This window comes from Ceratotherium simum, chromosome 33, assembly GCF_057802395.1.
Source record: "Ceratotherium simum simum isolate JZ-2026a chromosome 33, ASM5780239v1, whole genome shotgun sequence".
In the NCBI taxonomy this organism is placed as follows: Eukaryota; Metazoa; Chordata; class Mammalia; order Perissodactyla; family Rhinocerotidae; genus Ceratotherium; species Ceratotherium simum.
Window position 1 is genome coordinate 26,529,501 of NC_141932.1, and position 26,890 is coordinate 26,556,390.

Sequence of the window (26,890 nt, forward strand, 5' to 3'; positions counted from 1 at the left end):
GGGGAGAAGCAAGGGCAGCTAGATGGTGAAGAAGGAGGGAGTAAATCCCCCAGGAGGAACACCAAGAGCAGGGAGATGGGATGGGAAAGAGGAGGCAGACTGGGGACAACAGGAGTTGGTGGTAGCCAGATGGTGCCTACCTTGAGAGAGAACAAGAGGGCTGGGACTGCCAGCGGAATGAAGAACAGGAAGGAAATGATGGAAAGAAACAAATAATCCTTTACTGGGGGATTCAAGGACATCACGATGACTGGCTGCATTGGGATGAGCGGCTGCATCGGGTGGACCTTCTGCATTGAGTTGACCTGCTGCATTGGAGTGAGCTTGAACTCTGAGTCCCTGTGGTCAGTCACAGTAGTCATGGACCGTGGCCTGAGAAGGAGACGCTGGGCAGGTAGAATCTGCAGACAATGGAAATAGGGCCTGGAGAGGGGACATTTGAGTTCCCAAGAAATGACGACCAGCTGAACCAACCCCTCTGCCTAGAAAGGCACTGAAAATGGACAGTGTCCGAAGCCAGAACATACCACACCTCCATATGTCTATATAACAGACTTGCTGGCCCTATAACACAATTGAACCCCCTCTATCCTCTCATAACTCCTCTCCGCACCCGCCATTACCCCCTCCGTGTCTCCCTCTAACTGCTTCACTTTCCTCCTCTAAACTCTCCCCACCCCCACTCCACACACACACACTTAAACTCTCCCACTCTTCTGATTACCCATCACAAACCCAGCTCATGTCCCTAGGACTTCCCTTGGCTTCTCAGTCCCTGAGGCTGTCTTGGCGATTTGAGTCACTGGGTGTGGCTTCTCTATTGGCTACCACTTCATTATGATTGGCCGCTCCTGCATAGGCGAGCCTCGAGTGCTCAGACCCGGCTTCTGTTGGCTCAATGTATGTAAGGGGCGTTACCTCGCCACTCCCCTTTCTTCCCGCCCTCTTAATTGATTCAATGAATGAAGGGACTGAGTCACAGTTACTTGGCCTTTCCATTGTTGTTCCCGGTTTGAACTCCTGATTGGTTCAACATATAGTGTGTGAGTCTCACTTCCAGATTGAATCTGAGTGCAATGGGCAGATTTATTGATATTCCTCCACGGCACCTTCTGTATCCTAGGACCAGGCTGGGCCCTGAGGACCACGTGGTGACTAAGGCAGACAAGACCTCAACTCTCCTAGAATTCACAGCCCATGGGAGAAAAGGAGGAAAAACTTCCAAATAAATAAATGAAATGATTTAATGGAGGACCAAGGGCTATGAGGAAAAGCTAAAAGGAGGAAGGAGAGGAACTCTGGAGGGCCACACGAGGCAGAGAGGTGGGGCTGAGTGGGCAGGAAAGGCCTCTCTGAGAAGGAACATCTGAGCTGAGTCCTGAAGTACAAGAGGAGTCAGTCACCAGAAGATTTGGAGGAAAGAGCTCCTCCAGGGAGAACAGCAAGTACAAAGGCTCTGGGGTGGGAAGGAGGTTGGTGAGAACGGGAACAAAAACAAGGGCACTGTAGCTGGACTTGGTGCTGGATCTAGATGCAGAAACAGCACATACAACTGCATGTATTCAAACACACAGACAGTCTGCAGGCCAGCAAGTCCTCCTCAGAACTTTTTCGTTTTGAATGTTTTCAACATTTCCTTTGTATTAATGGCCCTGTGTTTGGTGCTGGAGGGGACACAGGGCAAGTGGGTGAGGTGTCTGTGCTCATCCCCTTGAAGAGTTAGGCTGAATGGCTGAAGGATCTCTCTGCTGGAAGTTCCTTGGCTTGCAGGTTCTTTGGTTGTTTCCCTTGGCTTTGCCAGGCCACCAGAAAAAGGTGAAAAAAGGTAAGATGATGAGGAAAGCACTCACAACTCCAGACATATTCAGCCAAGTGGCTTATGCTGAAAATTTCTCATCTGTGACCCACTTGTTCTCGTTAGCTCTCCTGGTCTGTGGAGACGGAAGTGAGAGGTGCCTTCATGATGTCTGATCTGACAGACCGTTGGGGATGGGACCAAAGCCACAGCTGAGAGCTACAACCTTCCAGCTCCAGCCCATAAAGTCCTAGGATGGAAGAGATGCAGACGGCGGGGGCTTTAGGTAAGGCATGGGACAGGAGGGCGGCAAGCGCTCAGAGAACGACCAGCCTTGATAGAGAAAGCCAAGAGATGGGACCTCCAGAGGAAGAATCAGGCCTGGACAATAGCTTTCAAAGTGTGATCCCCTGACCAGCAGTGTCAACATCACCTGAAATCACTTAGAAATGCAAATTCTTGGGGCTGGCCCTGTGGCGTAGCGGTTAAGTGTGCGCGCTCCGCTGCTGGTGGCCCGAGTTTGGATCCCGGGCGCGCACCAACTTACCGCTTGTCAGGCCATGCTGTGGCGGCGTCCCATATAAAGTGGAGGAAGATGGGCACAGATGTTAGCCCAGGGCCAGTCTTCCTCAGCAAAAAGAGGAGGATTGGCATGGATGTTAGCTCAGGGCTGATCTTCCTCACAAAAAAAAGAAAGAAAAAAAAAAGAAATGCAAATTCTTGCCCACTTCCAGACTTACTGAATATGAAACCCTGGTGGTACCCAGCAATCTGTGTTTTAGTAAACCCACCATGTAATTCTGATGCAAACTAAAGTTTGAGAACCACCAGAATGAATGAGAAAGGGTGGAAGTGCCAAAGCCCCTCTAAGAGCTTCACTCTGACCTCTGGGGTTTGTCTTCAGGAGATTCCTTGGGTTCTGGAGGCACAGAGCCTCCTCATCTGGGTCCTGCTTGAGGTTTTAGGTCCATAAACAGTGGGAAAAATAATAAAAATAATTTCACCTAACCCAAAGAAAGACGTTGAGTCTTTAAATCAAATTGAAAGTACCTACTGGGAATCATTTGTAGACATACACACATAAATCTACACATATTATCATCAAAATCCTCAATTCCAAGAATAAGGACAAAGTTTTATAAGCTTGTGGACTGAACAAACAAGGTTATTTGTATGGAGAGAGAATTAACTAAGCTACATACAATGATGAGAAAATACAGGGAATTTAACAACACAGTAGACATTACAAATGATTAGAGTGGGGAAAAAGGAGTGAATTCAGGTTGAGTATGCCAGGGAAAATAAAGAAAAGTAGAAAAGGGAAGCAACATTTTATGTGTAAACTAAGATGGAAAGAATAAAAATAAGCAAATCAGTTACCATACTGAACTTGAGTTTCTTAAATTCCCCTAACAAGTTAGAAATTTCAGACTAAGAAAATAAATCACCAACATTTAGCTACATGTTGCCCACAGGGGTATACCAGTTCAACAAAACATTACCAACAACAACAACAAAAGATTGAGGACAAAGAGCAATATACGTACATAACAGAAACAGGGCAGAAGCAGTAATATCAACGTCAAAGCAAAAAGTAGATAAAAGTGACAAAGAGACAATGAAAACTAAACTGATCAAAAGTACAATGCACATAAGAAGATATCTGCCACAAATATTTATGTAGTAAGCTACATGTCAGCTAAATTGTGAAAATGAAAGCAACAGACAAAAGAAATTTTAATAAAGCCACTAGAAATACAAAGAGAAATTTACACAACCTGAGTGAGAGATTTAAATATGCCTCTTAGAAAATTTGAAAATAAAGTAGTAAAAGAACGTACAAATATGTACAGGATTTGAATAATTTAACCAGTAAGTGCAATTTTAGAGTTATTTAGAAACTTACACCCTAAAGTAGAGACCACATCTTCTTCAGTCATATCAAAAAAATATTTACAAAATTCATCAAGAAACTGGCAACAAACGGAACTTTACTAAATTCCAAAATGTAGAGTTCCTTAAATAATACAAAACAATCTAGGATTAAACAATAAACAGGAGACTTAGAAATATTTCTATTTGCAAGCGAAGAGATACTCTCATAAATTATACTTGGTTCAAAGAGAAAATCCAATATGAGATTAAAATTATTTAGGAAGCAGTGAAAAGGAAAAAACTTTAAGCTAAAGGTAAAGGACCGTCACTAAAGCTGAATTCAGAAGAAGATTATTAAATAAAGGAGACCTGAATATATAAATGACCTAAATACCAAACTTTAGATTTTAAATAGGAAAAAGGCAAGAATTTAACACATTTAATAAAAATAAAACAAAGAGGAAAATAAATAAAACAAGAGGGATAGATCATTTAATATCTACCTTTTAAAAAATCAATTGCCCCAGGTGGTTTTATAGCTGAGTTTGGGATCACATCTTTATGGAACTGAAAATTTTTAATATCTTTAATGTTTCCAGACCATAGAAAATGATAGATATATGCCTAATTTATTCTATGAAGCTGGCTTAAATTTAATATGAAAACTTGTACAGTTGAAATAAATAACCCATCATAGACCAATTTCATTTATTACTACAGATGCAAATTTTATAATTGGCAAGCAGAATTCTCCACTATTCCAAAAGAAAAATACATATGCCCTAATAGAGTTTATTCCAGGAATTCAAAGATGGTTCAATGCCAGAAAAATCTATGTATATAATTCAATAAATACTAGAAAATATGAGATGAAGTTACATTTGCAGAGCTTGTAATCATCTATCAAGAAAATCTAAACAACTGTACTAAAAAAAATATTAGAATTCATTAGCAAATTTATTAAGGTGCCTGAACACCAAATAAATATATTAAATAAATAGCTTACTTCCATACCAGAAATATTACGCTATACTATTTATACATGTTAGAAATGGAAGTGTAAAAAAATCCCTTTTGTCATAGAAATAAAAATTATAAAATACCTAGAAATATATCAACTGAAAAGTACAGGATCTAAAATAACTTACACAACTTATTGAATAATCTGAAAAAAATTGAAAGACCAATGTGCTCCTCAAAAAAATATTAAAAGTTTACTATCATTAAAATGTCAATAGAATCAAAAGATATATATATATTTACTGCAATTCTAATGACAATCCCAATGGAAACTTTTCTTTGAACTAGATAAAGAAATTTTTAAATTCATAAAGAAAAATAAACATTAAAGAATGCCCAAGTAATTGTAAATAAAGAAGAATAGTGAGAGGATGCTTTGCTTTCCAACATGTTGTTAAATTTCATTATAAAACTAATTGATAAAAATCAAATCTGAATAATGTGGGTACAAAAACATCCTTTATAATATACTGTCTACAAGAGACATTTTTATTTTATTTTATTTTATTTTATTTTAATTTAATTTTATTATTTTTTTGTGAGGAAGATTAGCCCTGAGCTAACATCTGTTGCCAATTCTCCTTTTTGCTGAGGAAGATTGGCCCTGGGCTAACATCTGTGCCCATCTTCCTCTACATTATATGGAATGCTGTCACAGCATGGCTTGACAAGCAGTGTGTCGGTGGTGCCTGGGTTCTGAACCTGCAAACCCCAGGCCACCGCAGCAGAGCGTGCACACTTAACCACTATGCCACCAGGCCAGCCCCAAGAGACACATTTTAGATTCAAAAATAAAAGTAGGTTGAAAGTAAAAAGATACCATGCAAACAGCAACCATAAGAACTGGAGTGTCTATACTAATATCCTGCAAATTAGACTTTAAGATAATAAGTGTTAATGGAAATAATTTGAAACATTTTATAATGCTAAAATGTCAATTTATCAAGAAGATATAATAATTATAAACAAATATGCACCTGACAACAGAGCCCCAAACTGCATAAAGCAAAAACTGATAGAATTGAAGAAAGAAATGGACAATTTGAGAGAGAGAAGTCAAGATGGCTGCATAAGCAGACTTCGAACTCACCTCCTCCCATGGACAGAGCCCATTTACAACTACTCATGGAAAAATTACCCCTGAGACAGAACTGAAAACTAGATAAGAGGAACTCCTGCAACAAAGGACAATCCTAATTGAGGTGGAAGAGGCAGAAACTCCCTTCTGGAGAGAAAAAACACTGCCTTCACAAGCTGCAGTGCCTCACGGCCACCCAGGATCAGCCCAAAGGTACACAGCCCTCCCTGGAGGAGCAGGGCCCTGAGCCAGAGAGTGCCCCCACTGGGAGAATTTTGTGGACCCAACACAATTGAGATGAGTGGCATAATATCTGACTTTGCCTGCTACTAAAACATTGGGGAGTACCCCCAGAAAAGCTGGTTCACAAAAAAATTAAAACTAGCTCATAAAGGGCCCACACGCAAACTCACCTGTTTCAGAAAGCAACCTAAAATCACCAGAAAGAGAGGTGCACAGTGCATTGGGGAAAAGAGACTCACCTGAGAGGTCCTGAGTGCATCGCAGTGAGAGGGGAGACCTCTCCAGGGACTGGGACATTGATGACAGCCATTGTTATGGCCTGGTGTGGGCATGCTGACACAGATGCCATTGGAGTTCTCCCTGGGGCCTGCTAGCCCAGGTCTGCCCCACCTACTAGAGCATTGATTTAATCCAGCTCAGCCAGGGCAGGCAGCCCACCCTAGAGACTGGCCCCACCCAACAACAAGCCCTCAGGCAACTTCTGGGCCTGCATAGATTGGTGACTGGATTCTCTGCAGCCTGGCAACAGAGCCAACTTCAGTGGGGCAGGGCGTACACAAGGAGTGGGTGGAGAGTGTGGGGCGAAGGTGGCATGGAGAGACTAGGTCCACTTCAGGAGGTTGGGGCGTGCACACGGGGCAGGACTGTGTTGACTGTGTGTGTGGACCTGTGGGTGGCAGGGCTTGTCAGCTGCAGAAAACTTGTGCTTCTCAAAGACCCACATAGGGGGTTTGCCCCACCGTCCAAAGCCTGAAACAATTGGGTGCTCCTGTGACTGAGGCCAGCCCCACCCAGCTGCAATCCTCAGAGAGCTGACAAGAGACCTAAAGGCTGGAGGCTTATAACAATTGTAAGCCCCTAAGCCTAACAACCTGCCACGGTGGGGGCCTACTCACTTAAAAGAAATATTGCCACACAAATGTGGTATTAGAACTTGCAGCCAACTGTGCTGGGGCTCCCCACACCCGATAAAGAGACAAAAGGGCCCACAACAACTACAAGCAGCTGAGCATTACAACAGCTGGCCAGGAGCATAACTCGGCCTCCCTGGGTGCCTACGAGGAGAGAAAACAGGCCACAACAGAAGGACACACGTAGCCCACAGAGGGGTCACCCCTGGAACATTGAGAACTGAGGGAAGCACACTGCAGGCCTCCTAAGCCATCACTTATATAAGATCACCTATCCAAGAGCAGGAGACGTAGCTGACCTACCTAATACATAGACACAAGCACAAGGGAAGAGGCAAAATGAGGAGGCAAAGGAATACATTCCAAGTAAGGGAACAGGACAAAACACCAGAAAAGGAACTAAGTGAAACAGAAATGAGCAACCTACCCGACAGAGAGTTCAAACTAAGAGTGTGAAGGATGCTCACGGATCTGGGTAGAAGAATTGATGAACTCAGTGAGAATGTCAACAAAGAAATGGAAGATATAAAAAAGAACCAATCAGAAATGAAGAATACAATACTGGAAATGAAAAATTCACTAGAGGGACTCAAAAGCAGAGTAGAAGATACAGAAGAACGGATCTGTGAGCTGGACAAAAGACTAGAAGAAATTACCCAAGCGAAACAGGTAAAAGAGAAAAGAATTAAAAAGAGTGAGGAAAGTCTAAGGGACCTTTGGGACAACATCAAGTGCACTAACATCCGTGTTATAGGTGTCACGGAAGGAGAAGAGCGAGACAAAGGGGCAGAGAATCTGTTTCAAGAAATAATAGATGAAAACTTCCCTAACCTAAGGAAGGAAACAGACATTCAGGTACAGGAAGCACAGAGAGCCCAAAACAAGATAAACCCAAAGAGGCCTGCACCAAGACACATCATAATCAAAATGTCCAGAATTAAGGATAAAGAGAGAATCCTAAAAGCTGCAAGAAAAAGACAAGTTACATACAAAGGAAACCCCATAAGGCTATCAGCTGACTTCTCAGTGGAAACCTTACAGGCTAGAAGAGAGTGGCATGATATATTTAAAGTGCTAAAAGGAAAAAACTTACAGCCAAGAATACTCTACCCAGCAAGGTTATCATTCAAAATGGAAGGAGAGATCAAAAATTTCCCAGACAAGCAAAAATTAAAGGAGTTTTTCACCAAGAAACCAGTGCTACAAGAAATGTTAAAGGGCCTTATTTAAGGGGAAAAAAGAAGACCACAAATAGGAAAAATTATCTATTTCCATGATAAGAGGGTAATGGATACAAATGCACAAAAAAAGAGGTTAGATATGATATCAAAAACATAAAAGGAGGGAGGAGGGGAGTTAGAGAGTAGAGCTTTCAGACAGAGGTCAAACTGAAGAGACCATCAATTCTGTACAGAAGGAGAAAGGAACAGAGAAGGACTACTAAAACACTGAGAAAAAAAAGTTAAAAAATGGCAGTAAGTACATACTTATCAATAACTACTTTAAAAGTCAATGGACTAAATGCTCCAATTAAAAGGCATAGGGTGGCTGATTGGATAAAACAACAAGACCCATATATATGCTGCATACAAGAGACACACTTCAGACCTAAAGACACTCACAAACTGAAAGTGAAGGGATGGAAAAAGATACTCCTTGCAAATGGCAATGAAAAGAAAGCTGGAGTAGCAATACTCATGTCAGACAAAATAGACTTTAAAACAAAAACTGTAAAAAGAGACAAAGAAGGGCATTACATAATGATCAAGGGAACAATCCAACAAGAGGATATAATACTTGTAAATATCTACTCACCCAATGTAGGTGCACCTAAATATATAAAGCAATTATTAACAGACATAAAAAGAGAAATAGACAGTAACACAATAATAGTAGGGGACTTTAACACTCCACTTACACCAACGGATAGATCATCCAAACAGAAGATCTATAAGGAAACATTGGCCTTAAATGACACACTAGAACAGATGGACCTAGTAGATATATACAGAGCATTCCATCCAAAAAACGAAGAATACACGTTCTTTTCAAATGCACATGGAACATTCTCCAGGTCTGATCACATATTAGGCCACAAAACAAGTCTCCATAAATTTAAGAAGACTGAAATAATACCACGCATCTTTTCTGACCACAATGGTATGAAACTAGAAATCAACTATAGGAAGAAAATCAGAAAAGCCACAAATACGTGGAGATTAAACAAAATGCTACTGAACAATGATTGGGTCAATGAAGAAGAAATAAAAAATTACCTGGAGACAAATCAAAATGAAAATGAAAATACGACATGCCAGAATTTATGGGATACAGCAAAAGCAGTTCTAAGAGGGAAGTTTATAGCAATACAGGCCTATCTCAACAAACAAGAAAAATCTCAAATAAACAATCTAATAATGCACCTAAAGGAACTGGAAAAAGAAGAACAAACAAAGCCCAAAATCAGTAGAAGAAGGGAAATAATAAAAATAAGAGCAGAAATAAATGAAATAGAGACTAAAAAAAACCATAGAAAAAATTAATAAAACCAAGGGCTGGTTCTTTGAAAAGATCAACAAAATTGACAAACCTTTATCTAGACTCACCAAGAAAAAAAGAGAGAAGGCATAAGTATGTAAAATCAGAAATGAAAGAGAAGAAATTACAACAGACACCTCAGAAATACAAAAGACTATAAGAGGATACTATGAAAAGCTATATGCCAACTGAAAATTCTTAGACTCATAGAACCTTCCAAAACTGGATCAAGAAGAAATAGAGAATTTGAATAGAACAATCACCAGTAAGGAGATCGAAACAGTAATCAAAAACCTCCCCAAAAGTAAAAATCAAGGACCAGACGGCTTCCCTGGTGATTTATAACAAACATTCAAAGAAGACTTAATACCTATCTCAAACTCTTCCAAAAAATTGAGGCGGGGTGGGGGAAGCTCCCTAACTCATTCTGTCAAGCTGACATTACCCTGATACCAAAAGCAGACAAGGACAACACACAAAAAAAGAAAATTACAGGCCAATATCACTGATGAACATCGATGCAAAAATCCTCAACAAAATACTAGCAAATCACATACAACAATACGTTAAAAAAGATTATACACCAGGATCAAGTGGGATTTATTCCAGGGATGCAGGGATGGTTCAACATTCACAAATCAATCAACGTGATACACCACATTAATAAAATGAAGAATAAAAATCACATGATCATCTCAATAGATGCAGAGAAAGCATTTGACAAGATGCAGCATCCATTTATGATAAAAACTCTGAATAAAATGGGGATAGAAGGAAAGTACCTCAACATAATAAAGGCCATATATGACAAACCCACAGCTAATATCATCCTCAATGATGAAAGACTGAAAGCTATCCTTCTAAGAACAGGAACCAGACAAGGATGCCCACTCTCACCACTCCTATTTAACATGGTACTGGAAGTCCTAGCCAGAGCAATCAGGCAAGAAAAAGAAATAAAAGGGATCCAAATTGGAAAGGAAGAAGTGAAACTCTATTTGCAGATGACATGATTTTATATATAGAAAACCCTAAAGAATCCACCAGAAAACTTTTAGAAGTTATAAACGAATATGGTAAAGTTTCAGGATACAAAATCAACATACAAAAATAAGTTGCATTTCTATACACTAACAACGAAGTAGCAGAAAGAGAAATTAAGAATACAATCCCATTTACAATTGCAACAAAAAGAATAAAATACCTAGGAATAAAGTTAGCCAAAGAGGTGAAAGATCTGTACACCGAAAACTGTAAAACATTGCTGAAAGAAATTGAAGAAGACACAAAGAAATGGAAAGATATTCCGTGCTCTTGGATTGGAACAATTAACATAGTTAAGATGTCCATACTTCCTAAAGCAATCTATAGATTCAATGCAACCCCTATCAAAGTTCCAACAACATTTTTCACAGAAATAGAACAAAGAATCCTAAAATTTATATGGAACAACAAAAGACCCCAAATAGCTAAAGGAATCCTGAGAAAAAAGAACAAAGCTGGAGGTATCACACTCCCTGATTTCAAAATATACTACAAACCTATAGTAACCAAAACAGCATGGTACTGGCACAAAAACAGACACATAGATCAATGGAATAGAATCGAAAACCCAGAAATAAATCCATACATCTATGGACAGCTAATCTTCGATAAAGGAGCCAAGAACATACAACGGAGAAAGGAAAGTCTCTTCAACAAATGGTGTTGGGAAAACTGGATAGCCACATGCAAAAAAATGAAAGTAGACCCTTACCTTACACCATACACAAAAATTAACTCCAAATGGATTAAAGACTTGAATGTAATACCTGAAACTATGAAACTTCTAGAAGAAAACATAGGCAGTACGCTCTTTGACATCAGTTTTTGCAACATATTTTCAAGCACCACATCTGACCGAGCAAGAGAAACAATAGAAAAAATAAACAAATGGGACTACATCAAACTAAAAAGCTTCTGCACAGCAAAGGAAACCATCAACAAAACGAAAAGACAACCTAACAATTGGGAGAAGATATTTGCAAGCCATACATCTGATAAGGGGTTAATCTCCAAAATATATAAAGAACTCATGCATCTCAACAAGAAAAAAAACTAACAACCCAATTAAAAAATGGGTAAAAGACCTGAACAGTCATTTCTCCAAAGAAGATATACAGATGGCCAACAGACACATGAAAATATGTTCAAAATCATTAAATATCAAGGAAATGCAAATCAAAACTACAATGAGATATCACCTCACGCCCGTCAGAACTGGTATAATCAACAAGACAGGAAACAACAAGTGTTGGAGAGGATGTGAAGAGAAGGGAACTCTCATACACTGCTGGTGGGAGTGCAAACTGGTGCAGCCACTATGGAAAACAGTATGGAGATTCCTCAAAAAATTAAGGATAGAACTACCATATGATCCAGCTATTCCACTGCTGGGTATTTATCCAAAGAACATGAAAACACCAATGCGTAAAGATGCATGCACCCCTGTGTTCATTGCAGCGTTATTCACAATAGCCAAGACTTGGAAGCAACCTAAGTGCCCATCAAGGGACTAATGGATAAAGAAGATGTGGCATATATACACAATGGAATACTACTCAGCCATAAGAAATGATGAAATCCAGCCATTTGTGACAACATGGATGGACATTGAGGGTATTATGGAAAGTGAAATAAGTCAGAGGGAGAAGGTCATATATCGTATGATTTCCCTCATTACGTAGTAGATAATAACAACAATAAACAAACACACAGAGACAGAGATTGAATTGGTAGTTACCAGAGGGGAAGGGGGGATGGAGGAGGGCGAAAGGGATAATTCGGCACATGTGTGTGGTGATGGGTTGTAATAGTATTGGGGTGGTGAACATGATGTAATCTATGCAGAAGTAGAAGTATAATGATGTACACCTGGGATTTATACAATGTTATAAACCAATGTTACTGCAATAAAAAAATTTAAAAAATAAATAAATTAAATAAAATTAAAAAAGAAATGGACAATTCAACAATAATAGTTGGAGACTTCAATACTCCACTCTAAATAATGGATAGAACAACTAGACAGAAAACCTATGAGGATATAGAAGACTTGAACAACACTATAAATCAACTAGTCCTAACTGACATCTATAGAACACTCTACCCAATAGCAATAGAATACACATTCTTCACAAACCCATATGGAACATGCTCCAAGATAGACCATACGCTAGGCCATAAAAAAAGTATCAACAAATTTAAAAGGATTGAAATCATACAATGTATGATCTCCAAACAGAAGGGGATGAAATTAGAAACAACAGAAGGAAATTTTGGAAATTTACAAATATGTAGAAATTGAACAACACACTCCTAAATTGCCAACAAATCAAAAAAGAAATCACAAGGAAAATTAGAAACTTTTTGGTGATGAGTGGAAATGAAAGCACATCATACCAAAATTTATGAGATGCAGCTAAAGCAGTGTTTGCAATAAGATTTATAGCTGTAAGGACTTCAGTTTGCTCAATCAGCAACCTAACCTTCCACCTTGAAAATATAGAAAAAGAAGAGCAAGCTAAACCCAAAAGCAAGCAGAAGGAAGGAATTATTAAAGATTAGAGCAGAAATAAATGAAACAGAAAACAGAAAAACAATAGAGAAAATTACCGAAACCAAAAGAAGGTTTTTCTGAAAAGACTCACTAAATTGACAAACCTTTAGCTAGACTTATCAAGAAAAAAGAGAGAAGACACAAAATATTAAAATCAACCATAAAAAAGGGACATCACCATCAGCTTTACAAATACTATGAACCATGTATGACAACAAATCAGACAGTTTAGATGAAATATAAGAATTCCTAAAAAGACACAAATTACCAAAACCAACTCAAAAAGAAATAGTAAATCTAAATAGGTATATAATAAGTAAAGAGAAATTTGCAATTAAAAAATAATCCCACAAAGAAAAGCCCAAGCCCAGATGGCTTCACTGGTTAATTCTACCAAACATTAAAGGAGAAATACCAATCCTTTACAAACTCTTCCAAAATATGGAGGATGAGGGAATACTTCCTAACTTGTTATATGAGGCCAGTATTACTCTGATATCAAAGCCATTCCATGACATCTCAAGAAAACTATGACCAATCTCTTTCATGAATATAAATGCAAAAATCTTTAATAAAATATTAGCAACGAAATACAGCAATTTATAAAAAGAATTATACACCATGACCAAGTGGGATTTATCCCAGAAAGGCAAGATTGGTTTAACATCTGAAAATCAATTAATGTAACACCATATTAAAAGAATACATTTTAAAATCACACAATCATCTCAATGGATGTAGAGTAAGCATTTGACAAAACCCAAAAGTCATTCATGATAAACACTTTCAACAAACAAGGAATAAGAGGGAACTTCCTCAGCCTGTTAAAGGGCATTTACAAAAAATGCACATCTAGGGGCCGGCCTCGTGGCCTAGGGGTTAAGTTCAGCGTGCTCTGCTTCAGTGGCCCAGGTTCAGTTCCCAGGCGTGGATCTACACCACTTGTCAGAGGCCGTGCTGTGACAGCGACCCACATACAAAATAGACAAAGATTGGCACAGATGTTAGCTCAGGAGGAATCTTCCTTAAGCAAAAAGAGGAAGATTGGCAACAGATGTTAGCTCAGAGTGAATCTTCCTCAGCAAAAAAAAAAAAAAAAAAAGCCCATCTAACATCACACTTAACAGTGAAAGACTGAATGCTTTCCCACCAAGATAGGGAACAAGACAAGAACGTTCACTCTCACCACCTCCATTCAACATTGTATGGGAGGTCCTAGCCAGTGCAATTAGTCTAAAAAGAAATAAAAAGCATCCAGATGGGAAAAGAAGAAAGAAAAACTGTCTTGATTCAAAGCTGACTTAAATTTACATGTAGAAAATTTTAAGTCTCCCTGGAGGGGGAGAAAGAATAGGAGGACCCCAGCCACCATCACCACTGAGGACCCCAACAGCCCTCAAGCTGCTGCGGACACCCACAGTGTTGGCTGCCAAAGACCCCACAGTCTTCACCAGTGCTGACTTCAGCTGAGGGAGCTGCACAGAGACTAGGCCACTGTGCCTCCCCAGAGCCAGAACTGACAGCTGCATCCTGCTAGAGCTGGAGCACCGCAGCCCACCCAGCCTGTGCCCCAGCATCCACCCACAGGTGAGAGTCTCTCCCCACCAAAGCCAGCCTGTAAAGTCTGGAAGAGACCACTGCTCTCTCACATGTGCACATATCGATGCAAGGCTACAAGAAACACAAAAAGTCAAGGAAACATAACACCACCCAAACAATACCATAATGCTGCAGTAATCGACCTCAAAGAAAATTCTAAGGAATCCACAAATAACTATTAGAACTAATAAACGGGCCCAGCGATACCGCAGAATACAAGATCAGTCTACAAAAATCAACCATATTTCTATACAAGAGCAATGAACAATCCAAAAATGAAACTAAGAAAACAATTCAATTCACAATAGGATCAAAAAGAATAAAATAAAGAAAATAAGTAATAAATTACAAGACCTGTACAATGAAAACTACAAATCATTCCTGGAAGAATTTAAAGAAGATCTAAACAAATGGAGTGACATCCCATGTTCAAGGATTGGAAAACTCAGTATTATTAAGATGACAATACTCCCCAAACTAATCTAAAGATTTAATGCAATCTCTATCAAAACTCCAGCTGGCTTGATTTTTGTAGAAATTGGCAAGCTGATCCTAAAATTTATGTGGAAATGCAAAGGACTTAGAATAGCCAAAACAATCTTGAAAAGTAGAACAAAATTGGAGGACTTACAATTCCCAATTTCACAACTTACTCCTGATTATAAAGCTGTAGAAATCAAGACAGTGTGGTACTGACATAAGGATAGAGATGTCACCGGAACAGAACTGATAGTCCAGAAATAAACTCTTATATTTATGGTTGATTTTTGACAAAGGTGGCAATACAATTCAATGGGGGAAGGAGATTCTTTTCAAAAAGTGGTGCTAGGAGCCAGCCCTGATGGTCTAATGGTTAAAGTTCGGTGCTCTCACGGCTTGGTGGCCTGGGTTCATTTCCGGGTGGTGGAACCAAGCCCCTCATCTGTCAGTTGCCATACTGTGGCAGCGGCTCACATAGAAGGACTTACAACTAGGACATACAACCATGCACCGGGGCTTTGGGGAGAAAAAAAATGGTGCTGGGACAATTGGATATCTTCACTCAAAAGGATGAATTTTGACCCTTACCTTAAAACTTAACCTACACAAAAATTAACTCAAAATGGATCACAGACATAAGAGGTAAAACTATAAGACTCTTAGAAGAAAACAAAGGAGCAAATCTTCATGACCTTGGGTTAGGCAATGATTTCTTAGATATGACATCACAAGCACAAGCAATAACATTTTTTAAATGATAAATTGGACTATATACCTGTGGGTGGGCCTCAAGTACAGGCAGTATATTCCTGACTGACTCCTGATTGGTTCCAGGAGTGCTGAGGGCAGGATTTATTCACTCTTTTCACATGAACATGTTAGGAGCCCACTGCACACCAGGCCCTGTCTGTGCTGGACTGGGCCAAGTGGTGACCAGACAGACAAGGCCATGGCTCTGTTAAAGTTACAGTCCACCCTAGAGGCAGGGTATAAACACTGAAATAAATAAATGAGATGATATCAGAGCTGCCCAAGGGCCATGAAGGGAATAACTAGTACAGGAGAGGAGGGTGACATGAAGTGGAGGGTCAGGGAAGGCCTCTTTGAGGAGAGCACATTTGAGCTACAGATAAATCCAATGTGATAAGATCTGGGGGAGGAGTTCCAAGCAGGAGGAACAGCAAGTGCAAAGGCCCTGACGTGGGAAGGAAGTAGTGTGTCCCAGGGCAGTGTGGCTGAAGTGTGGTGAGGCAGGAGGGCAGGAGGTATGTGGGCGGGAGCAGACCAGTCAGGGCCTGAACACCTGGGAGGGGGTTTGATTTTATTCCAAGTGCTGTGGGACCCTGTCAGAGGACAAAAACTGGGGAGAGATGTGATCTGATATACATTTTCCAGGTTCTTGGGCTGCCCTGAGCAGAATGGAGAGTGGGATGCAGCACGCTTCTGCTCTTCTTATAGGTACAGAGACTGAAGACTCATGCCAGGAGAGAAAGGGACAAGGCTCAGATTATGTGGGCACTGGGTATGGCAGGGTTGTGTCTGGAACAGAGAAGGCCCCAGGGAATGTCAGGTGAGAACAAGCCACATGGGACTATGAAATCGCGTGTGTCCTTGTGTGTGTGTGTGTGTGTGTGAGAGAGAGAGAGAGATATGTTGATGGACTCACCTGTGCCCTTTGCCTCCTGGGAAGTCATTGACCCTCGTTCCCTGGTAGGGTAGGCACTGGAGGTGAGGGCTGAGCAGGGCAGTGTCAGGAATCAGAGTGTCCTCCTTGCCTCTACAGCTCCAAACAACGTTACAGGCCGTCAAAACTGAGCCCATACGCAGTCTCGCAAATACACAATCACGACCAAACACAATCATGAACTTATCTACATGAAAAGCACACGTATTTCTCTGTCTGTCTCTCTCTCTCTTACACACACACACACACACACACACACTCCACAAACCAGCAGGCCCCTCTTAGAACTTCTTGGTTCTAAAGTTTTCAAGATTTCCTCTCCAATACAATCCCCACTGTAAAGAGTTAGAGGAATAAAAGCAGTTAAATCCACTGCTTTGTGGTGACCCCTTTGGGTGAGCAGTGAATGTGATTGGCTCGACAACCTCTCGGCTGGTGGGACTCCTGCCCGGAGGGTCCTCTTTACTGGAGAGTCCTTTGCCTGGTAGGTCCGTTGCTGATGTGTCCCTTGTCTATAGAGTTTCTTAGTTGGAGTGTCTCTGTCTGATGTTCCCCTTGGCTTTGCCACATCAGCAGAGAAAGATGAAAATGCATCCAAGGAAAGCTCTCCAGATTCTGTATATTCTCAATCAATTGGCTCACATAGAAAAATGTTTAGTTCTAGCCCAGTTGTTCTTCCTATTATTTTTCTGGTTAGTGGTGATGGGACATAGATGTGATTTAATGAGGGAATGCCACCAGTGAGAGAGGGGAATCATTGAAGACCACAGTAGGGACAGAGTCAGGGCTGAAGGCCACAGCTCCCACCCCCAAATCCCTAAGATTAAGACAGAAAACAATGCAGGGAGTGAGGACTTTAGGAAAGGGATTTGAGATGTGCATATGTGTGTGTGTGAAGGGCTCAGGTATTGACCAACCTTGAGAGAGACGCAGAGGGTTTGGACTCCGCAGACCTCCCTCAAGTGGTCTTGATTGTGTAAATGTCACAAAGGCCCTCAAATTCTCCCCCTTCAAACATGGACCGATGTCCAGCCTTTATCTTGAATTTTAGGGGCCAGCCCGGTAGTGGCTAAGTTTGCATGCTCTGCTTCAGTGCCCTGGGGTTCATGGATTCGGATCCCGGGCACGAACCTACACACCGCTCATCAAGCCATGCTGTGGTGGTGTCCCACATACAAAATAGAGGAAGATTAACATAGATGTTAGCTCAGTGACAATCTTCCTCAAACAAAAAAATTGGCAACAGATGTTAGCTTAGGGCCAGTCTTCCTCACCAAAAAAAAAAAGAAAGAAAGAAAAGAAAACTGGGAGTTGGTCATCTAACTAGATCAGAGGCTTCCACTGAGTTTGTGGAAGAGAAAAGAGTTCTTTATTAAAGAGAGAGATCTCTAACTGATACCAACACACTACAAAATTTATTAGTTAAATTAAATGATTTTTAAAAATTATTTTATTCATATATATATCAATAATTCTTAAATATTCAACAAATCTAAACTCTAGGTGGAGTAACTGAAATAAGACAACCAATTTATTGGTCTGGATAATTAAATAGAAGGGATATCTCAAAATTCAGAGAAAAACTACAAGAGAACAACACAAGAAAAAAAGAGAATTATTTAAAAGGTCCAGGAGATTTAATATATAATATACAGGAATCTCCAGAAAAAAAGAGGAAGTCATAAACCAATAATAGAAGATAATTTTCCCAAGCTGGAAAGAAAACCTCAGACTGCACATAGAAAGAATTCACAAAGTCCCTAGGAGAATTGTACACACACACACTCACACACACACACACACACACACTCACTCACTCACTCCTGGCTTATTCTGGTGAAGTTCCTGAATTCTAAGACTAAGGCAAAAGTCCCAGAAAGTTCTAGACAGAACAAGTTATTTAAAAGGAGAGAGAATTAGGCTAGCACCACACTTCTCTTTGCCATCCCTGAACCTGGACACGAGAAAATGGCAACAGACCATTGAGAGATAGAGTGACACAAGAATATTATCCCTACTCAAGATACTGTTCATGTGTTCAGATTACACAGTCTTTTTATTTCATACGTGATTTAAGAAGGTTACCGCCCATGTACCTGATCAATAGAAAGTACGTGAATCACTCTAACCCAACAAAAATTAAATAAGACGTCTCCAAATAGAAGACAGAAGGAGAGAGAACAGTGGTGAGCGAGACGTGTTTGTGTGTGTAGATACTCAAAGCCAAAGGGGTAAATGTTGATAATGAGACTGGGGATTTGTAAGATGTGTTAATGTTTTTAAAATTAAAGAAACATATTCTCTACTGCTTCTCCCTCAAAACAAAAAGGGAGAGGAAAACATGGATTCTAGGAACCAACAGCAACGAGAAAAAGTGCAACACCCTGGGAGACTGAAGGCTGCCCCGAGCTGGTGTGTGGGTCTGTGTAAGGGCATACAGGTGGCTGTGGGCTGGAGCGGAAGGTGGCTGGAGCAGCCAAGATGATAAATTGAAGGAAAGCTGTGTGTGTGTGTGTGTGTGTGTGTGTGTGTGTGTGACTTTTGCTTCCTAAAGGTAATCTTTGATTTTTAAAAACAATTTATTAAAGTATAACATGTATACAGAACAGTGCACATCATGAATGTACAGCTCAGATCTTCTCAAACTGAATAAATGTGTGTAACCAGCATTCAACCTCCTCCCCACGTGCCTTCTTCCATTCACTGCTCCTCCAAGGGTAACCATCAGAGACTAATTTAGCCTACTGTAGTACTTTCTACAGTACATATCTGTAGAAAACTTCTTTTGCTCAACTTTATGTCTGTGAAGTCCATCCATGTTGCTGTGTGTAGTTGTGGAGCATTCATTCTCATTGCTGTGTAGTATTCCATTGTGTGGATATACCTCAATCTATTTTGGCATTCTACCATTTATGGGAATTTGGGTAGTTTCCAGCCTGGGGCTATTATAAATAAAGCTGCTATGAACATTCTAGCACATCTTTTGATGAGTATACGTATGCATTTCTGTGGGTATAAATCTATAGGTGGAATTGCTGGGTTATTGGAAAAATGCTTTTCAGATTCTGCTCTTGACTTCTCCTTAGTTGCCATGAGAAAATCATCACCTGTCCACAGAAATCAGCAGCAACAATCCAGGCTGCTGGTGTCCAAGAGTTAGGGAGCAAGCAGTTGCCTTTGGACATTCACTCATTCCTCCCCTCTTCTGCATTCAAACTTCCAGAATTGCACAACTACAAGTTAGAGAGACTGCCTGCTCTGGAGGCTGCTTTTCCTGCTGTGTGGGGGGGACAGCAAGTAGGGGTGAGCAAGTAGGGCTCTGTGCTGTCTGGGACTCCCACTTGGGGCTCAGCCATGCCCCAGCTCCTAAAATTCACCTGGACTGGCATGGACTGCAGCCTGGCCTTGATCCTTCTCCAATACACAACTACAAAATCCAGCTAATACTCCTGAAGTTTAGAACTTAACACATGTATCCTCTGAAGACAAATTATTGGAACAGGGTGGACTAGGAATTTGAAATGATCATGGTCAGTACATTTCAGGGGATAAAAGAATATCGTAGCAACATGAATCAAGACTAATAAGTCTTTAGAAAACCAAGTGTTAATAAATAACTATGAAAAATAGAATAGGAATGAAGAACAAAATAGATGGGATAAAGAGTAGGATGGAAAGTCAGACAGAGGAACTCTTCCAGCAGGTTAAAAAGGCAGACAGGGGAGATTAAAAGGCAGTCAAAATTCCCAAAAACCAAGTAATATGGAGGATGGACATAGAAGAGTCAACCAAGTTTGCTTCCATTTCAGGGGGTTTTAGTGAAAGTGGCAAAAGATCGCAAGTTTTCATTCTGCACTGTTGAACTAGAGGTTGTTACTGAACTTCCAACCTCAAGACCTATTCCAAATCTTTCCCTGCTGCTAACAGCAACTCCAGGCTAGTGCCAGCCCTGAACAATAGTGACAGCTGCCCAGCTGTCTCTTTGCTTCAACTCTGCGCCACCCCCATCCACCCTGCACTCAGCAGCTAGAGTGACCTTTAAAAAATACAGACCATGTGACATCTTTCCCTTGTTTTAATCCTCCAATGCCTTTCCTTCTCACTTAAAATCCAAACACCTTGCTATGGCCTTATAAGATGTTGCAACATCTGGCAACCGCCCTCTCTCCAAACTTATCTCCTAACACTCTCTCATTGCGAAACTCCTCAGAGCCTTTGCACTTGCTGTCCCATCTGCTGGGACTCCCTCTCTGGATCTTCAGGGTGGAGGCTTCTGTGAGGCAGGAATCTGTTCTGTTTTGTTCAATGCAGTATTCCTGGGCCTAGAACAGTACCTGGCACACAGTAGGTGCTCAGTAGCTGTTTACTGAATGAATGAATGAACTCTGAGGGAACTCACACACACGGAGAAAAAGAAAGATCATCCAGAAGGCAGAAATCTCCTATGATTTATTATCTTCAAAAGTGCCGGTGGAGGGCCGGCCCTGTGGCTTAGTGGTTAAGTGCTCACGCTCCGCTGCTGGCGGCCGGGGTTCAGATCCCAGGCGCACACCGACGCACCGCTTCTCCCGCCATGCTGAGGCCGAGTCCCACGTACAGCAACTAGAAGGATGTGCAGCTATGACATACAACTATCTACTGGGGCTTTGGGGGGAAAAATAAATAAATAAATAAAGTTAAAAAAAAAAAAGTGCCGGTAGAGGGGAGTCTCTGTCCAGCAGACAGAGTCAGGGCATGGACGTCTGAGTCCAAAGGATCTTCAAAGATCAAGGAGGCCCCTCCATCCCTGGCACTCTGAGGGAGAGAGGACCAGGTCATCTTTGGGGTCCTCTGGATTGTGGAGGCATCTGTCACCAGGCTCAGTGGATGGAGGAAGTGAAGAACATGAACAGCAGTCCCAGGATGACACTTGTGACGCCCATGGCCAAGGCCATGCTGGAATTCCTCTCTGCCCTGACTCTGTCTCCACAGCTGTTGGCATCCTGGGGCTGGGGGATGGGGAGGCAGGTTGGTGGGAGTGTCCTCAGGAGGGGGTGTAGATGGAGGAGTTGAGCCAGGGAAGAGAGGAGTCCTTGGCTGGGGTAAGGCTGAAGGGAAGCCAGAGGGGGCTTCCTTAGGGAGAAATCTGGAGCTAGGGTAAGGATGAAGGTTGGGATAGGACCCTGGGAGAAGGGGGGACAGGCAGGGGGGAAGAAGACAAAAGACACAGTGAAATAAAACAAAGTCTGAGAAGAAGCGGAGTGGTGGAATGTAAGAGGGGCAGTGTAGGTTCCTGGAGAGAAAGGGAAACAAATGGGGAGGTGTCCCTCTGGGAGACCAGGAGAGCAATGGGGAGAAGGCTGGGGCCCTGGGACAAGGGAGGGAAAGAACTGGGTTAGGGAATAGAGGGATACCCCTGAGATGGGAGACAAGGGGTTGTGCCTCATCCTGATGAGAAAACAAGGGCTGTGATCCCCACGGGGAAACAGCAGAGGAGGGACACGATGGACAGAGACAGGAAGTCCTCCACAGGATGGTCCACGGGGGCTCCACAGACATCACCAAGTGACCTAGTGAGGCCTACAGAGCCCAGGGGGGCAGCCTTACACTTCAGGCCTGCAGCAGAGAGACCAGCAGAGACAGTGTCTGCAGACAGCAAGTGGGGACAGGGGACAGCTGAGGCTCTGAGAGACCTGGAAGCTGACCCTGGTCTACCAGCAAGGGTCACACTGACCCCAGTGATGATGCACCACTGTATTCCTAAAACACTTGTGTCTCGTCCCTTTCAGTTCCCTTCTGTACCATTTAACTCTCTCCCTAACCATCTAGTGTCCTACTGCCTGCCTATAGGCCCCTCGCTGCTGCCAATAATCTTTACCTTGTGCTACATACCCCCTTCCATCTCCCATAATCCTCTCTGCACGGCCCCATAACCCTCACCTTACAACCCTCTCCCTGTCTACACATCAAGCCCTCCCTGTCCCTCAAATCCCTTCCCTATCCACCATTACCTCCTCCCCATCTCATCCTAATGTTCCTTGCGGCCCTTAACTCCCTGTTCCCAAAACCCCCTCCCTTTCCTGGTAACTTCCTCCCCATCCCCATAACCCCATATCCACCAAGTCCTTCCAATCTCCCCACAATCCCCTGGACATCCCCCGTTTCACCCCCCTTTAACATCCCCACAGTCTCTGGTCAGCCAACCAATTCATTTAAGGCCCCAACCATCTCTCCAGGCTGCCAGGGGAGTGAGGTCACCAGGGCATGGCATTCCTCACCCTCCACTCTACCTTTGACTCCGCTTTCCCTTGAGCATTGTGATTGGCTCCTGTCATATGGGGGGGAGGAGTTCCAAGGTTTTGTTTTTAAGTCTGAGCTTCTGATTGGTTCAAGCTATTTCCTGTGCCCTCCCCCATCTCCTGATTGGCTTGATGAATAGAGAAGGTAGGAATTCAGATACCTGCTTTTCCTTTCTCAAATGGAACCACAATATATTTATTTCCATAAATATAAAATGGGCGGGCCTCTGTAACCAGCTGCTGTTTCCCAGTCTGACCTACAGATGGGCTCCATGAGCACGAAGCGTGGGGTTTACTAACTCATTCCATGTACACTTACTTGTGCCTGGCCTGTGCTGGGCTCTGGGAACCAAGAGGTGACCAAGACAGACAAATCTCGGGCTCTCATGGAATTCACAGTCCATGGGGAAGACAGAAGATGAACATTCATATGAATAAGTAAATGAGATAATTTTTCAGTGGTACCAAGTACTCTGGAAGGAAAGAAATAGAAGGATGTGGTAGAAAGGGATCTAAGAACACAATCTAACAAGTGGGGAGAGGAGAGGGAAGTCAGGGCAGGCTTCTCTGAGGAGAGGACATCTGAGTTGAGACCTGAAGGCTGAGAGGGAGCCAGCCCTGAAAAGATTTGGTGGAAAGAGTTCCAGATGGAGGAACAGCAAGTGCAAATGTCCTGAGATGGGAAGGAGGTTGGTGTGGTTGAGAGACAGAAACAATGGCACTATGGCTGGAGTGTGGTAAGGGAGGGGCAAGAGGCAGGAGGTGAGGAGGAACAGGAGGGCTGGGACCTGCACACCTAAGCGAGGACTTTGGGTTTGATTCTGAGTTGTGGGAGTGTTTTGAAGAGTTTAAGCCACGAAGAGTGTGATATGATTTATGGTTTAGGCTTTAATGATGCTCTGAGCTGAGACTTGATGAATGGACAGTGGGGGGGGATGGAAGGGCAGTAGGTTCCTACTTTTCCTGGGGGTTCAAAGAGAAAACTTCAGGGTCCAGGCATGGGGCAGGGGTGTCTGGCATAGGGGAGGTCTCAGGGAAAGTCAACCCAGGAATGAGTGAGGCCGCATGACCTTGGAATATCAACGCCCTTCCCTCATGGAGTCCTGGTTGGTTCCAGCGTCAACAGTCCTCCAATTTTGAGGGCTCCTGCCCCTTTCCTTGAATTTTTACTCCTAATTGGCATACTAGACTCTCCCTGGGCTGTCTGTCCGCATTATTCATGGGTGATTTGCTGTGTTCTCCTGGGGACAGCCTTTCAGGCCCCTCCTGAAGCACCCCAGCTGAGACTTGCAGGGTAGACTCAAGGTCAGGTGAAGCCACAGGGGTGGGAAAAGGAGGCCGTTCAAAGAGAAGTGAAGAACAGTGGAACAGTGAAAGGCCAGCAATGGGACCCAGAAACCTGGAGGGTCACAGGAGGGTATTTGCAAGAACAAGGGACTGATCAACAGTGCCTGTTGGACTGGAAAATGCCCTTTTCATGATGCTCTTAGGAGGCTTTCTGTGGCCTTGTTCTCAGCAGACATAGGAGAACAGTGGGACAATACCAGACTCTGGGTGCATAGGAGCCGGCGAAGATGAGTGAGGGGAGACAGAATAGATGCCTCCTGCAACAGGATGGCTGAGGAAGGGACGAAAAGAGCAGGTCATCTCCTAGAGAGGAGGGACCATGGACCCAAAGAGAACCAAGAACTGGGAGGGTCTCTATACCGCCTGCCAGCACAGCAATGTATGAAACGCACTTACGTTGCACCTTAAACACAAGTTTATTTGTTTGTTTTGTTTTGTTTTTGGTGCCAAGAATTTGAAATAAATTTTTATAACTTTGAATTTGAACATTTCTGTATGATTAACATTGAGTTTACTGAATGGTACATGAGGGCATTCATGTAACACAAAGAAACTACAAAGTATTTCCAAATGTTTACAAGGACCAAATTTAACAATTTAAAAGTTGATATTATTTTTGATGGAACTAAACTTTTATGGATTCTGTTTTTGTAGTGCTTTGAAGATGACAAATTGTTTGCAGAGCTAAAACATTTCCTAGGCCTTGGAAAGTTCCCAGACTGAGCACTGCATCCAGAAGGGGAGGAGAGGTTTGAACCACTGTGTTTACTACAAATCCAGAGGAGAAAAGTTACTGTGCCTTCCAATGCCTGGTGATGTGCCAGTGCTCCAGAGTTTTAGCTCACATTGTGATAGGACTAATGGAAAAGGAAGATGAGACCTTTAACAAAAACATGAGGAGAATTCTCCAAAATGTACCAATATGGTAGAAAAAGAAAAACCTGGAGCTAGGATGTATTGTCAAGTTTTGTTGATTTGCTTTAATTTTCTTGGTGTGACTTTGGAACTATGTAAATATTTTATATAGTTATTTTTTTAATTGACAATTAAAAGGCAATCCCTAAAAATGAAAATAAAGTTAAACAAATGAGTATAAATGAGTATACAGTTAACAGCATAACCATACATAAAGGAATTATTCCAAGTGACTTTAAACACAGTGCTTTGACTTTACATCCCTAGTGGATATGCTCTAAGAACAAAATGAACCATAAAAGAATCTTTGACTTTTTTCAGTGATCATAATTTTCGTGGTAGTATTAGTATTGATATTCTGAGACTGCTGAAATAAATTGGATAAAATAAACAGACCATTAGATGATATTCCAATTCTATCATTCCTGGTGTCACTGTGACCTTGGATTTTTGGCATGAGAAGAGAGATACATGTAAAATGAGAAAGGTTAGGTAAAAACTCTGTAGTCTTGATTTTGAACTGGAAATATTGATATAGACTCCTGTTATAGTTTATCTTAAAAATGTTTTCTAGTTCTGACCCTGAAAAGACTTAGAAACAATGATGTACTCTAGTTCTCAGATTTTGATTTTGGCATTCTCACAGGCAAGGAAATAAAACACAAAGTCCAGGAACTACCAAAGATGGGGACTCTGACAAACCAACCCCCCCCTTTAGCTGATACACCAAAGAGCTACAACTTCAGCTTAAATGTCAAACATAAGGAAACCAGCTCAAACACAGACGTGTAGCCTGGCTTCACCCATCAACCTCAGGTGTTGTACTTAGATAGAGATCCCAGACGGACAGCGCTCCTGCGCCTGGCGGAAACCAATGGAAATCCACTCTGGAAGAAAACAGCATCATTCGAGGCCTCAAATTATTCTTAGAAATATTTTTCAAATACAGTGCCAAACTCATAAAGATAACGAGGCTCATATGGAAAAAAGAATCCATGAGGGAGAAAAAACAGAAACAACAGAAAATAGAAACAATCATAAAGCCTTCAAATATTGGCATTATTAGATGCAAGTATGCTAACTACGTGCAGAGAAATAAATATAAGTTTGAAAATTTTAGTGGTGAAATTGGAAACTATTTGAAGTGACAGAGATTTGAAAGAAAAGCAAATAAATTCTAGAATTGAGAAATATCAGTAATAATGACAAAGAATTTTCCAGAACTAATGACTGACGTCAGTCCATGGACTAATTCAAGAAGTCCAATGAACCCCAAACATGATAATTACAATTCACATCTCATTATATTTTATGAAAATTGTGGAAAACCAAAGGCAAAGAGGAAATATTAAAAATAGTTCCTTCAACAAAGTGCCAGATTGGGGCCGGCCCCGTGGTTTAGCGGTTAAGTGCACACGCTCCGCTGCTGGCGGCCTGGGTTCGGATCCCGGGCGCGCATCGACGCACCGCTTCTCTGGCCATGCTGAGGCCGCGTCCCACATACAGCAACTAGAAGGCTGTGCAACTAT

The 26,890-nt window shown here is 41.8% G+C and overlaps 1 protein-coding gene across 1 annotated transcript in view; it reads right to left on the reverse strand.

Moving 5' to 3' along the window:
• Positions 1-26,890, reverse strand: part of LOC147912910 (uncharacterized) — an 86,378-nt gene that overhangs the window by 1,663 nt on the left and 57,825 nt on the right. Inside the window, exon 3 of the mRNA XM_087422245.1 lies at positions 141-401. Within this exon, the coding sequence (XP_087278371.1) occupies positions 141-401 (261 nt within the window). The remainder of the gene's footprint in view (positions 1-140; positions 402-26,890) is intronic.